Source organism: Lagopus muta, chromosome 1 (assembly GCF_023343835.1).
Source record: "Lagopus muta isolate bLagMut1 chromosome 1, bLagMut1 primary, whole genome shotgun sequence".
NCBI lineage: Eukaryota > Metazoa > Chordata > Aves > Galliformes > Phasianidae > Lagopus > Lagopus muta.
Window position 1 is genome coordinate 177,507,602 of NC_064433.1, and position 14,496 is coordinate 177,522,097.

A 14,496-nucleotide genomic window follows, 5' to 3' on the forward strand; every position below is an offset into this window, starting at 1 on the left:
CATCCAAAAGAGGGCTACAAGCTTGGTGAAAGGCTGGAGGGCCAGCTGTGTGAAGAGGGGCTGAAGCCCCCCGTATGCTCAGAGCAGAGCAGGCTGAGGGGAGGCCTGATGGCAGCTGCAGCTCCTCACAGGGAACGGAGGGGCAGCGCTGAGCTCTGCTCTGTGTGACAGCGACAGGGAACAGCATGGAGCTGCGTCAGGGGAGGGCGGCTGGGGGTGAGGGAAAGGGGCTGCACCAGAGGGCAGTTAGCTGCTGAAACAGGTTTTCCAGAGCAGCACTCACAGCCTTAAGCTGCCCACATTTAAGGAGTGTTTGGACAACACTTCAATCACAGGGCTTGGTTTTGCAAGGTCCCGTGTGGATCAGGAGTTGGACTCAGTGACTCTTGTAGCCTCTTCCAGCTCAAGATCCTTTGATTTTATGTGAATGGCACTACTGCTTTTCAGTGCATCACCAAAGGAAATATGTAATCACTTGTAAGCTGACTTGTACTTAAAACCTTCTCCGTACTTCTAAGCAAAATATTGCTACTGCTGTAGTGTCTGCTGCAATCCTCTACTGCAGTAGATATTGACATTTAACTCACTTTCTTTTGTACAATAGAACATAAGATAGATGTCTGCTTCCCCTTGTACTGTGTTTGTCCCATTCCCCCTTTTCCTTAGGGAAAGCAAGCTCCAGTTACGGTGTGTGCACTGGTTTACTGAAGAGGTAAGTCAAACTGGACTAGGACCTATGCTTACTCAACTAGGAGCTGCATGGTTGTCTGCACAGGCCAGCACTCTTTTCTGGCAGTCTCAGATGGCAGTTCTTCCTGAACTCTTATGTTCCCATGTCATTTAATTATAAACAGCTGACTTGAACTAAGAACATTACATTCTGAAGGTGACAACAGCTTTGTATGGTTTTTTCAAAAGCACAAAGGGCACTTCAATACCAGAATACAGACAAAGACCATGAAATGACCTTTCCCCTGCTAGTAGAAACATGATGTAAATGTACTGTGCAACAGTGAGCAAGGTGCTGGCTTCGAGCTCTACAGATAAGTTTTGTGCATGTGTGTTCTATGTGGACATCTGGAAAAGCTGTTTTGCCATGCAAGGCAACATGTGAATCAGTGACAAAAGCAACAGCCTAAAAACAGACAATGTTGTCTTTCCTCCATTTTGGTTCATCTTGTTAAACTTGCAGAAAGCCAAGAAATAAAAGCAGCTTGTGCATACAGAGTTCCTGTTCATGAAACAAAAAAAAAGGGGGGAGTTAAGGACACCCTGTGACAGCAAACACCTCTACAGAGGGCATCTTCCCAAAGTGATCTTCCAGTTGCAGTAACAGTTATTTTTGCTACCACACAAACAGGGGCTGTACTTTCAAGGTTTTCTTAACTGTTACTTAGATGTATGAATGAAATGATCTGCATAAACACTCCAGATACAGGTTAAAAATAACACCACAGGACAGGATTAGCAGCAGTCAATGAATGCACAGTGTGGTGCATGCACTGAGGAAGCCTGTACTGAATGCAGGATTATGTGACAGTTACAGTGAAGAAGAGTGGGCATTTTTAAGTACTATGATTACAGTAAGAAAACAAACAGCAGACAGCCACCTTGCTCAAGAACTGAAGGAGGATCAAATTAGCAAATCTGAAGCAAGAGACTCGGACTGAAACCAATTTTTAGAAAATGTAAAGGACTCAGCTGATTTTAGTGAGATTCAAGCCTTGTCTTGTGTTAGATGGAAGCTAGGGAGGTGGATATGTGGATATGTACACTTGGTACTGGTGAAGGAATGCATTTCAGAGAGATCTCTGAGAAAGTAAAATAACTTTGTTTTGTTAGAAGGCGGCTCTCACCTTCTCCATGTCTAAGATTTCAAGATCTGATTTTTGTCTTTCCTTAGTAATTTAAACAAATTGCTCTAGGAGCTGAGCCCTGAACATTAAGGGTATTTAGATCTTACTAATGTAGCATACACTCCTAAGTGCTTTTATATAAAGAGAAGAAACCATCATTTATGCTGAGCAAGCTCCTCTTTATTCTAACACTTTCAACTGAATGCTGCAGACAGGGGAGGAGGAAGAAGTGCAAACAAAACCCATCCATCTTGTACTGAAACCAAAACATAACAATGCAAACGTGTTTCACAACAACAGCAGTAACATCGCCCTCTCCCACCTGCTCATTCCTAGTTCCAGTACTGCAGCACTGTCACCAAATATGCCCGAAATATAAACTAGTTATACCACAGTATCATCATCCCTTCACCTATTATAATGAACAGTGGTGCCCAACATTACTTCTGTATTTATTTCTTCACTACTTCACACTCATTCCATCTGCTCTCACAAAAACAGTTGATAGAACAATACTAAAGGCTTTAAGGTCAAAAGTGTTTTAGAATAATTTCACTTATTTCAAGATTCAGAACCAGAGAAAACAAACATAGATAAAAAGAGTGCTCAATAAATGGGAGGGAAAAGCAATACTGAGTTGGTTAAAAATAAAAATCAACCACCCCTCCAAAAACCAGAACAAAGCAGTCCTTCAGCATCTCTGTAGGCAACGCATACTGTAAAGCTTCTCTTTGCTGTGCTTCATGTTTGACTGGATGGACATTCATAAACAATCACAGATGAGAACACAGTCTGAGAACCACTGGCACAGACACTGAGAGCAAATGCTGAAAATGAGGAATAATTAAAATTACTTGGGAAGAGGATACTGCTGCTCACCTGCAAGTTACCTTCTTCATTGAGTAGCAGGAGGAGTTCTTCCTGTTATATTAACACTTCAACTAACTGTTGTTTCTTACAGCTATTATGTGGGCTTCAATAATATTTAAGTAATTCCCACTTTTAAACAGCTTTTCATTAGAGAAGTGGGGACAGATTAGTTTTTTTTTTTTTTAAATACGTGTAATTTGCTTGTGGTCAACTCACATTAGATGGCAATTTAGATCTTGGCTTAAAGTTTTTGAAATAATGCCCTCCTACAAATTTGTAGTTCTTATTCACTGTACTTACATTTCATTCGTCCAAATCTGCAAGTCCCATTTCTATCAGTTTCATATGAACCAGTTTTTGTTCTTCGCCATACAGGAAAATCGTGACCTCTGGTGAAAGTGACTGAAAATCAGAAGGTGACATTATTCAGTACTGTGATAATACGCCCTTCACATCTCCAAGCTAATCAATACTAACAATGACTTCACTGGCTCTATTCGCAGTTCCATGCATGCATGGAGCATTTCTGTTGTTAAGGAATCTGCTTTTTAAAGAAAAGGGATGCTCAGAAGCATCTTGATTCTAAGAAAAAGGAAAGAGCCGCATGATTTTCTCTCCTCAACAGCAATTCCTTCATAGTAAATGGTTCACAATTTTAAACAATGAGGGTCCGCAGCAGAATGAACAGAAATTATACTGAGATTGCTAGGAAGAATTTCAGGCTGAACAAGTGTGCAGAGAAATAACAATGCTTCTCACAAGAATGGAAGCAGAGAGCTGTTTTCCTTCTGCAGAGTCCATCATAGTCCACAATGCTTTCACACTCCATTCTGGGCAGTAAGGAATTCTTTCTACACTTGTATCACATAATGAAGGCTTAAAGCCAGCCAACATGGCATGTACTGCCTGAACAGGATACTTCAGCAAATGAAGAGGTATCTGACGCAACCTGCAACAAAGAAAGAAAAATGTTTTCCTGCAATAATCTACCTGCCAATCAAAACCATTATTAAGGACAGAAAGACAGCTCAGTAGTGCAGAAGATTTAAGGTGAAGAGGCTGGGATCAGGGTCACTGCTCTGCAATAAACTGATGGTGTCACACCAAATTCATCCACCTGGAGGGCTAGGCTCTCAAAGGACTTCAGCACGGCTGAATCAAGAAGCAGGGCCAGTTCCACACAGAGCCCTCAACCTGCTGAGCACACTGGTTTCATTACTGCACCTGAGGGGAGGCTGAGGCACCTAATGCAGATCTCCAAAGCTGGTGCATGTGGACTTCTGTGATGCTTCACTCTGAAGTACCCGAATCAGAATACCTGACAGAGCACTTCAGATTTATAATATTACCTCTCCATTCACCACAGTCCTTTTATGTCAGAAAGAGTGGAAACTGATCAAGAAGTCTCTCCCCAAGATCTTAACTAGTTCGAGAAGCAGGGCAGCTGTTCAAATCCCCATTTTTCTTGTGTTACCTTAAGCAAGGAATTATAGTTACTGCATGAGCTCAAGAGCATGTCAGTATGACTGAGCAGTATTTATATGTAGAGAAAATACTTAAAGAGAGAAAATTCGAATAAGTTTAGGCAACCCTAAAAGTCTTGAGTGTTTGCAATATCCAGCTGACACCAGAGCATGGGATGGTGCTTGAAAAGCTCTTCCTGGACTGGCTCAGCATCAGTCAGAACAGGCATCTAGTGATAAGCTATCACTTATGTATCTGTATGTTAAGAGTACTGGTATAAATAAACGCTTATAGTAAGTACATACACATGTACACACACACACACAGGCACACCCATGTTATACATGCATTTGTTTTTTCTTATATATTTACTTGCTTGTTGGGACAACTGAAAAATTGCCATAGTCAACAAACTGAACCAGGATCTTAACGGTGTCAGTTTCTTCAACAGACTGGAGCTTCGCTCTATACCATAAACTATCTTCATATTCTACGAGGCAAGGCATTTCTGTAAAAACAACACAGAAAGTTCAGGTTTTCTTCCATTTCTAACTCATTTCTAACTGCTATTACTTTTTCTACATGTCTTCCAACTCCCTCTGAACTCGAATTCACTATCACTGGTATGCAATTATAGTCTGGTTTCTTTACCAGAAGAAAGAGTGCTCAGTACTGGAACTTTACAACTTCGATTCATGTTCTTTAACACAGAAGACAGAGTCTAAAACGTACAAGGCAGATACTGCATCAAGCCCCAAGAAGAATTTTACTAGTTGGAGAAATCCAGTGCCAGCACTGACTGGTTTCTTCACAAAGTCTGTCTTTTGCCTAAACTGAGAAATTCAGATAAAGTGAAGTGACACTCTCTATGGCCAACATCACTTCAACTCTTGGCTATGTAATCTTTAGGTATCTTATTTCTTTCGAGTATTTGACAGAAAGACTCCCACGATTACAGCTTCAGGGAAGAGCTTTATTACTGTCACATGCAATCTAAACTCCGTTCTCATCAGCTTCAGCAGAAATTTGAGTTCTTTCCATCATTTTCTAGTGGAAAAATATGACAAAGAAGTCTCCATTTAGTGTATCACATAATCATCATACAGTTATGCACTCTGATAGACTTTTATTTAAAGCTACACTGAAATAGAATTATTTCTATTACTGAAAAGTAATTTCAGGTTTTTGAACATCCACATGGAACAAGAAGGGAAAAATGAACACACTGATGTACCTGTTCTGAAGTCTGTGAGAAGGGGAAGACTATCCACATATTTATTGCACCATTTCAGGGCTTCATCAAGGGTCTTCAACTCTGAGAAACAGCTGACATCTCCCTCTGTGGCAGACTGCTTGGTAAGGTTCTCAGAAGAATTAAGGCAGATATATACCTATTCAAGAAGAAGCCTTCTTATGAACTTTGCAGGCTTCTTTTAACCTTCAAATTTCAGTGACCGAGGATTACTGGAAGTGTATTTATTCCCATCTTGGAAAGGTTTCTGCACACAACTCTCTTCTCTTTCTTCTTTCAAATAATTTTGTATTCATGTAATTTTTCCCCCCAAATTAGAAGCAAGTAACCGTTGATCAAAACCACATTTCAATACAAAAAAGAGTGAAAGGAACACATGTACTAGAAAACATATCTATATAAGCTTTCCTAGCTGTACCTCACTAGGATTCCTCCCTCCTGCTACTTGATAAACAATCTCACTTCGTAATGGCAAACCAAAGATTGATTTTAAAACTACTGGAAGAAGAACTTTTGAAACAGTGTTGTGTTTGCTATCATCAGCATAATGCTGTGGGTCCAGAGAAGAAAAAACAACTGAAGAAATCCACCTGAGCCATCTCTGAACATCGTATTCTACAGATCGTCCTAATAATTAATGAGTAAGTTACCAGTATTTCTAAGCCAGGAAGAAAATCAATTTTCGGTGCTTAAATAAATGAGTCCAGAGCAGAGTGTAGTGTTTATGATTATATGCTGTGATCAGAAGCAAGAGTTCAAATAACGTGCACAAAATGAACAAAAAAATACTCATTATAATGTTGCTCCCATAAGAGAGGAAGCAGACCAGACAACCAAACTTCCAGATACTTCCATCCTGCATTTAGTCCTAACAATGGACTATGTAGAATACATATTCCTGGTGAAGATGCTTTATGTTTATGTAAATTGGATGTGGTGAATTTACAACAAAACATAATGCTGAATTTAAAACAATCACTTTAAGAATGCCAAACTTGTTCTTTTGGTTTACCAAAATGATGCATACAAGTGCTTGTACACAGATCAACACGCTCAAAAAACATTAGATTTTGTAGAACAATCAGCTTCTCACTGCTTCCCAGTTTTGTATTTCACCCAACATTTGAAGCCCACACAGGCATCTTTTATTTAATCAATCAATATTCAGCCTTTTGCCCTGGGAGACTAGAGAGGGCAGCTATGTATGGATCACATGAAAACCAATGACCAATCATAAAACAAAGAAAAGGCTCACAGTGTACAAAATCCCAGCAATTTCATTTTTGGAGAATAAAGAGAAAAATCCTTCGTGTTCTGTAAAACTGAAACCCAATGACCTAGTTTCTTACTACTCAGGGCTAATACATACCACACTACAGTCCTAAAATTCCTAAAATTCCATTTTTTTTTCTCCCCCCCAGGTCAACAGGCAATATTTATTTCTCTGTCTGCCCCACCCCCTAAGAGCATTCCTAGTAAGAGATCATTCAGATAGCTGAACTACTTGACCACCTGGATCAGTAAAATAAGTGGCATTCGGCAACACTGCTTTTGGTATTTTCTGAAATTCAAAGCTTTTGATATCTTCTTCACCAGCAGATGAGACAGCAGTGTTTCCTGTGTGCAATGCATGTGAGATGTTCACAAATCGTACCTCCTTAGGGGTCACAAAATGGGTTATCCTGACAGGAAAGATATCTCCTTGAACAGGTAGCGGTGGCAACTTGTATGAAGGCAAAACAGGAGTGTGTCCTTCAACCAGCACCTACACCAAGACAAACTTCAGTCAAGCATTGTATTTCGCAACAAAAATGCAAACTGGCATCTGTATGATTTCTCATTCAAATACTGTTGTAGTAACATCATTATAACAATGTAAACAGTGTGCTGCTGATAAACATACACAAAGATCAAGAACACTGTGACAGGCAACCTGATTACACCTAGCTCTGAAGATTCAGCTTACATTTCAGCTTGTTCCCTGCTGGAGCAGAGGTTTGGCCAGATGGACCCAGAGGTCCCTGCCAACCTCAGCCATTCTGTGGTGTCTGAAGACCTGGATTCACTTTTTTGTTTTTAAAGGTCTTTTCTTACTGTCAGTAGACTGAATTTAACTACCACATCAGCTGCAGTTTGGAGCTCATCTCCTGACCTAAAATGGACAGACTTTCCCCAGTTTTGCCTCCTAAACCACCAACAAAAAACCAACCCCCAAACCAACAACTAAAAACAACCTGTCAATCCCAGGAGCAGCTTAAGATGGAACAAAATGAGCAAACCTTTGCTCAGATTAAGAGCTTAAATATGCAGATTTTAAGAGCCTCACAGCAAAGGGGCAATAGGACCCAAGGAAATGGCCACAAGTTGTACCAGAGGAGGTTTAGGTTAGACATAAGAACTTTTTCTCTCAGAGAGTGGTCAGGCACTGGAATGGCTGCCCAGGGAGGTGGTGGAGTCGCCGTCCCTGGCAGTGTTCAAGAGGCATCTGGACGACGTGCTGTGTGATGTGGTTTAGTGCTAGTGGTGGCAATGGTGATGAGGAGATGGTTGGACTAGATGATCTTGTAGGTCGTTTCCAACCTTGTGATTCTATGGTTCTAATATGCATTGGAACATACAAATACAAAAGAAATACATCAATAAATACAGAAATGGTCAGTTTAAGGAATTTTGAGCTGACTTTGGTTCAAAAGAGTTTATATATAGTTAAATACTATTAAGGAAAAAGATAGCATTTCTAGAAGCCTGGTCTGAGCTCAGAACAAACACATTAAAAACCTGTCTGTTGAATGAAGCAAGATCACCGCTCCCCATGTCTGAATACACGAGCACACGGCAGCACCTAGCAGCATGGCTCCACAGTGACATCCAAACAAAATCTGCAGCCCCCCAACAGGATATACATACATATACATGTAGGTGTATATATATACACACACATTACACACACATGCATGTAATCATATACCACTCATGAACCACTTATGTACGTAAGACCTACAGTAAGAATCACTGCTCTAAGCTTCCCCAGGACACCTGGGGTGCACTCCCCTGCTCCTTACAAGGAAGGACAAGTTTGTAGTCTTAGCAGCTCGTAAAATCAACTTCTGCAGCTCTAGAGAGAACTATCTTAAAGACAAGAACACACTGTACCAGGACACGGGTGTAGTGGACTCTACATAACCAGCTTATTACCATTACTAACAGAACTAGAACAAAGAAATACAGCACAGTGCCTGTCAGTATGCTTACAAAAAAACAGAGATTAGAAGCAATGAAATGAGATTACAAAACCCTATAGAACAGTAAAATCTATAATGGATATGCTTTATATACTAATAATATCCTTTAGTCAGTCTATCACCAGGCTTGTGATGATGGCTTCTCAGTCTCCACAGATAAACCCAGAGCTGCAAGTTTCATCTACCTGTTATTCCAAACAGCTTCTGGAAGCAGCCTGAGCTGCAGATACCTTCCTCCTCTTGCTCAGGAGATGGTACATTTTCCTATAAATTGTTCAGAACAACTTATTCCGGAAAAGGATCTGCTTGAAGAAAGTACTCCAGGCTTTCTGAATTCTGCTCTTTGCTCACAGCTTTCTTCTGAAATTTTGTTTTGCATGTTTCATTTTCATGGTACAATCTCAAGGTTCCTATTTAGCTCAACGACAGCTGTGTGTCATGTGCTGACATCATGAAAACACTGAGACTACTTTTCACTATGTTTTCTGTGGTTTTTCAGTCCTAATACACGCAGACATTCTCTGAACTGCATCATACATTCTAAGACTTGTATAGTGCTGTCAGTCTCTGCTAATGCATCATATTGCAGAATTATTTTCTGAAGTAGAGACTCACTTTGGAAAGAAAAATAGTTATCCTTCAACTACTCTTTACATTCTACTTCCTCAAGCACTTCATAAAATTCATTGTAGATATTAATAAACTTCTTGGAAAATAAATACATGGACGTAGTTATCACTTGAATTAAGACCTTAAAGACTTGAAATGGACAATCTAATTAATTCTAAAGATTGTTAGGTTTATGTGGAGAGCCCTCACTTGTCACTTGATTTACCTTGCTGGTGACATACCCAACTTTTGCTCCCAGAAAGAAATGAGAGCATTCAATTTCCTATCAGTTTTCCCCTCCTCCTCCAGAGCCAGTATGATTGTCTTGGGACACAGTGAGATGGAAGGAAGTGAATAGCAGGAATTATATGGAGTTAGGAGTGGGGGAAGAGAAAATAACTTTCCACATCACTCTCCTCCCACCTGAAGAGAGTCCCCATCTAGGTGAAGTCAGTTATACAGGTGAACTTTACGACATGTATCTCACCCGGAGCAGCCAACTCAAATATGTTACATGAGACAACGAACAACCTTGCCATGAATTTGTGTTTAGATGCTTTTCTAGGATTAATTAATCCCTTCTAAGTGACAGGAGTTTCATACTATTCCTATCCTTTTAAAATTAAGTTTTAGAGGAAAATGAAATGCAGACTAAAAATCCATTTTCAGCACCAGGTTCAAGAACAAACTTTTGGCCACTCACTGTTCCATGCAATTTTAGCAGTGTATCACACCTACACATTTGTTATGCTCAGGAGTTGCTATAGTTGGTCTTGCTGCAAAACTATATGGAAGTGTAAGAAAATAAAAACATCAACATTCACAGTAAGTAACCAGGTATTCCTTCCAACAGCTGCAAGAGACAAAAAACCTCACCTGCTTTGCTATTTCCTGACAGTCATCAACAACACAGTACTTCTTGTCTGCCATGAAGGAAGAAACTGACATTTCACTGAAATACAGGCAGATGGACAATTTTCCCCAGGGACTATCAGGGAGCTCCTAATTACAAGAGGCAGAGTAAGATTACAACAGTAATAACAGCAGTCAGGTTTTAGAAATAGTGGCTAGGAAATTCTAATCTAACGACACCATGCACATACATTCAAAGGTACAAACACAATGAGGATGGTTAACAGCAACTCATTAACATTGTTAACAACAACAAAGTGGAGCATGACAGTCTCCCTGTGGAATGGAGCAGTGACTATTCAGTGTAACAATGAAACATTATCTCATATTTCTCATTCAATAATAATTACCTTTCACAACTAGAAGCTATGTGAAATTTCAGGTTTTTTGGACAAAATAGCTATTCGTTTATTTGCAATGCTAATATACTAATGCAGACATGCCCATGCTTAGCTGTGTCAAAATTTCATCACTTAAAAGCTGTATTTAGAAGAATTTACCACATCAGAATGACAATGGAAGACAAACATCAACAAAAAAATCATTTACATCACAAGGATACATTTTAAGTCCTGAAAACCACTAGAAAGCAATTTTAGTTTTGGATTCTCCTTCCTTCTCACACATAACAAAGACTGAGGATGAAAAAAATGTTTGATTTAAGAAACACACTTCTTGCTACCTTCTTTCAGCTAGTGTTCATAATGCAGGTTTAGAAGTACAAAGAAGATAAGCCTCGTTCCACACCAATGATGAAATTATGCTACCTGAACACGTATTTCAACCTCCTCATTTCTAAGTAGCTTTTGAAGGAGATCCACTGCATCCTGCTGCCAAGAACTTCCAATCTATGTGATAAGAAAGAAGAAACTTTTGAACTTTCACGTGCTGACAAACAGCATGCTCATATTATTCTTAAAATACTACCACAAAAAGACGTGCCTGTCATTGAGCAGCTTCTCTGAAAACACACACTCTGTTAGCCTGGTTTGTCTAGAACAATGTAACATTTTCTGCTATTTGGTGCACTAAAGCTTACAGGGTGACAATGCTGTGCTGATGCAGCAATTTTCAAATCTTGAAGTGGCTCAGAAAGAGATGATACCATGTGAGTTACCATGTACATGTGTAAGTTCTGTGAAACATAATCCAAAGACATAGAAGTACACTTGAATATAGCAGAGAGCAGAAGGCAGAATACTTCAAATATTAAGCAGTATCTATTTGCTTCCTGACCCACACACCTATAAGCTTACCTTTACTAATCTATCAACTGAACTGCTGAAGTCTTGTAGCAATTTAAGTTTTCTTAGAAGTCAGCTACGTATTTCAGTAGTCTACACTTAAATGCACCTCTTAAAAAATGGGTAACACATGCAAGCATCTTCACATGTTTATCATGTGAACTATTTCCTGAGTCTAACAAAAAAGCCTTAAAACTATTTCTATTAGCTTTATTTCTATTAGCTTAGCAAAACAAATTGTTTCCCACACAGCTGTGCTCAAATTGTCAGAATCATTTTCCAGACAACTGGAAATCTACAAGTTTCTGATCTGCAGTATGAAAGCCAGGACTTGCTTCTTCTTGCTGCTACTCTAGAACAAACTGTCACTTTGGAGCAGCAAACCACCAGCCACTGCAGTGTCCTGTCTCACAATGACTTCGTTCCAATGATGGCTGTTTTTGAAGCATGGTCACTTCTGAAAGCAATCGAGCACGTTCTGATTGAGAACTGCCCTGATGAAATGATCTTTTCAGCTGCTTTGAATTCTCAGAGGCAAGCAAAATTACAAGCAAACTACTCAACTTTTCTATGACAAAACAGTACTATTAGTTTGAATAACTGCCTACTAAGAAGCCTCAAAATTTAGCATTACTTACTGGGGTTGTCTTGTAGAGTTGACATGGTATGCAAAATGGAGGAATAGAGGTATACAATGTAGTTGGGTGCAGGTGGCACTGAGGGACCCTCTCTATGCAACCACTGTCTACATACTGTACCTGTATGAAAAAGTTTTTCCAAAATCATTCCTGTTTATAAGGACAAGTTTAATAAAAGGAAGAGTTCATTTACAGCATCCACTCTTCTGGAAGAAATAACAACCATTTGCTGATTTGCGTGTAATGTGACAAAGTAGAAATGAGGGAAAAGATTAAAGAACCACCACAGTAGATCAGAATCTACTCTTACACAAAATTTGCCTCTTGTGTGATAATCTGCAACAGTTTAATTAAAAATACATTATGAACTAGGGAAGTGTCGACTTGCTATAATAAAAAAGCACATGCAGACTGAAGAGACTACTTAATAGTAGCAGTTAAGTAGAAAAAGGAGCTCTACACCACAGCAATAGAAAGATTTCAAACAGACAACCACTACTGGCTGTTCAGATGGAAACTAAAGAAGCATTTTCAATGCATTCTGCTTACGTTTATAACAAAAATGTTAAGAACACAAACACAGGAAATCAAATGAGATTACTTGCAGCTAATCAAGGGACTGAAGACAGCTTTTACTTAAGAGCATTTATCATTAATTGGAAAACTACAGGAAAAAGTTGAAAACTGAAATAAGCAGACAGAATTCATCTTCAAGATAAATACAAAATCAGAACACTGATCAGCTTTAAACAGAATGAGCATCTGGATAGTGAAGTCAGCTGAACAGAAAGAGTTAGAAATTTGAAGCACTGAAATATATTACTTGAGAGCACATAAAAGAAACACGTCTTTACACACACAGGAGACATACAAACTTACCTGCAGAGTACCACCACCGTGCTCTACAACTTTACCTCGATACCAAAGGCTATCTGACCCTCTTACAACACAAGCTTCTTCCTTTTTCCAAGAATAGGGTTCCAAAAGACCAAGGCACTTAAAGTTACTTTGTATTTCAACCATCAATTTCTTTAGTTCACTTTCTGGAAAATAAAAGAAAAAAGCAGCACAGTATGAAAGCCAGATTAAACTGCACCTTTCAATGGGTTCCAGCAGAAAATAAAATACAGAATCTAACATACCAAAATTATTAAAAAAACCAAAACCCTGTGTACTGGGCTCAAATTGAAGAAAAAAAAGTCCAGCAATATAAGAGCACCACACATTAAAAAAAAAATTAAAATAAAACGCGCGCTGCTTTAGCCAACACGGCGTAGAGAAGACAGGCAGCCTGCCTGTTCCCATGGCGGGGCTCCCGACCTACGGGGCGATGAAGGACAGGACAGCTGATCTGGGTCTGTTTAAGGGCGCCGCGCCACCTGGTGGGGATTTGGGCTTTTTAGTCTGAAAGCAGCAAAGCTGCCATGGTCGGCACAGCCCTCACTCTCACGACTAAAATCTTACCGTATCTAAAGCACAGCATTCCCTAAGAGGAAACTTTCTGAACTACGTTTCCATACAGAACACATACAGTAGAACACATCTGGCATTTTCTGATACACAAACACGATCGGATTCATAGACATACATGGGTTTCCTTCCACGTAAACTTACCAGATGATTTTGGTATTATATAAAGAGTTCCATCACTTCCAACGCAACTTACTACAGCCTGAAAGTTTCTTTCTTCAGGTATAACGGGGGGTTTGTATGTTTTATTCATTTCCAAAGGCAGTCTGGACTTCTGTTCATTCTTTGAAACATTAATGTCTTCCTGTTCATCAGAGCTGCTTCTTGTACATGCAGGTTCTGAGTTACAAGTGCTTGGCTGTGAGTTCACTTGCTCTAAATGTACTTTAGGATGTTTCACAGGGACTGTATAAGCCACAGCAGCTTTATCAGTTCTAGCACAACCAAATCATATCAATATATTAACTGATGAACAATGGAAAGCAAAAAAGAAAAACACACCCACAAAGTCAGCAAATCCTTGTTCACATACCACCAAATCTCACATCTACCAGCTTAAACAGAAATGTGGAACATATAAAATTCTTAAGTTATGTAAGTTACTTAAGATGGTGTTTTGTTGCTACATGCAATGCAGAAGATAATAAGTAAAACAGAAAGTTGAATTATTTCACCGCAATGTAGATTTACAAGTCTGAAAGGATATAGAAAAGAAAGTATCCAAACCTTGTGTTTCTAAAAGCCAAACCCTTTTCAATAAGGTGTTCTGAAAAATCAATCAGTTGTCCTGCCTCATCCTTCCAAAGGATTTTCACAGGCAATGTGCTCCCCTCAATGGTTTCCTGCAAGAAGTTATGAGAGCTGTAAAACATGATTACATGCATTTCTGCTCAACTTCTGGCACTTCTTTCACTTCATCAGGGCAGACTGCCAATAAGA

At 39.4% G+C, this 14,496-nt stretch overlaps 1 protein-coding gene across 3 annotated transcripts in view; it reads right to left on the bottom strand.

Moving 5' to 3' along the window:
- Positions 1 to 1,711: 1,711 nt before the first annotated feature.
- Positions 1,712 to 14,496, bottom strand: part of RNF17 (ring finger protein 17) — a 45,335-nt gene continuing 32,550 nt past the window's right edge. For all 3 annotated transcript variants that reach the window (XM_048935029.1, XM_048935014.1, XM_048935024.1), the window contains exons 27-38: positions 14,284 to 14,399; positions 13,702 to 13,991; positions 12,967 to 13,130; positions 12,088 to 12,207; positions 10,973 to 11,053; positions 10,170 to 10,295; positions 7,097 to 7,207; positions 5,425 to 5,581; positions 4,563 to 4,698; positions 3,486 to 3,675; positions 3,027 to 3,128; positions 1,712 to 2,683 (exon numbers count right to left, since the gene is read on the bottom strand). In XM_048935029.1, coding sequence (XP_048790986.1) covers positions 3,030 to 3,128; positions 3,486 to 3,675; positions 4,563 to 4,698; positions 5,425 to 5,581; positions 7,097 to 7,207; positions 10,170 to 10,295; positions 10,973 to 11,053; positions 12,088 to 12,207; positions 12,967 to 13,130; positions 13,702 to 13,991; positions 14,284 to 14,399 — 1,590 coding nt within the window. In that variant the 3' untranslated portion in view covers positions 1,712 to 2,683; positions 3,027 to 3,029. The remainder of the gene's footprint in view (positions 2,684 to 3,026; positions 3,129 to 3,485; positions 3,676 to 4,562; positions 4,699 to 5,424; positions 5,582 to 7,096; positions 7,208 to 10,169; positions 10,296 to 10,972; positions 11,054 to 12,087; positions 12,208 to 12,966; positions 13,131 to 13,701; positions 13,992 to 14,283; positions 14,400 to 14,496) is intronic.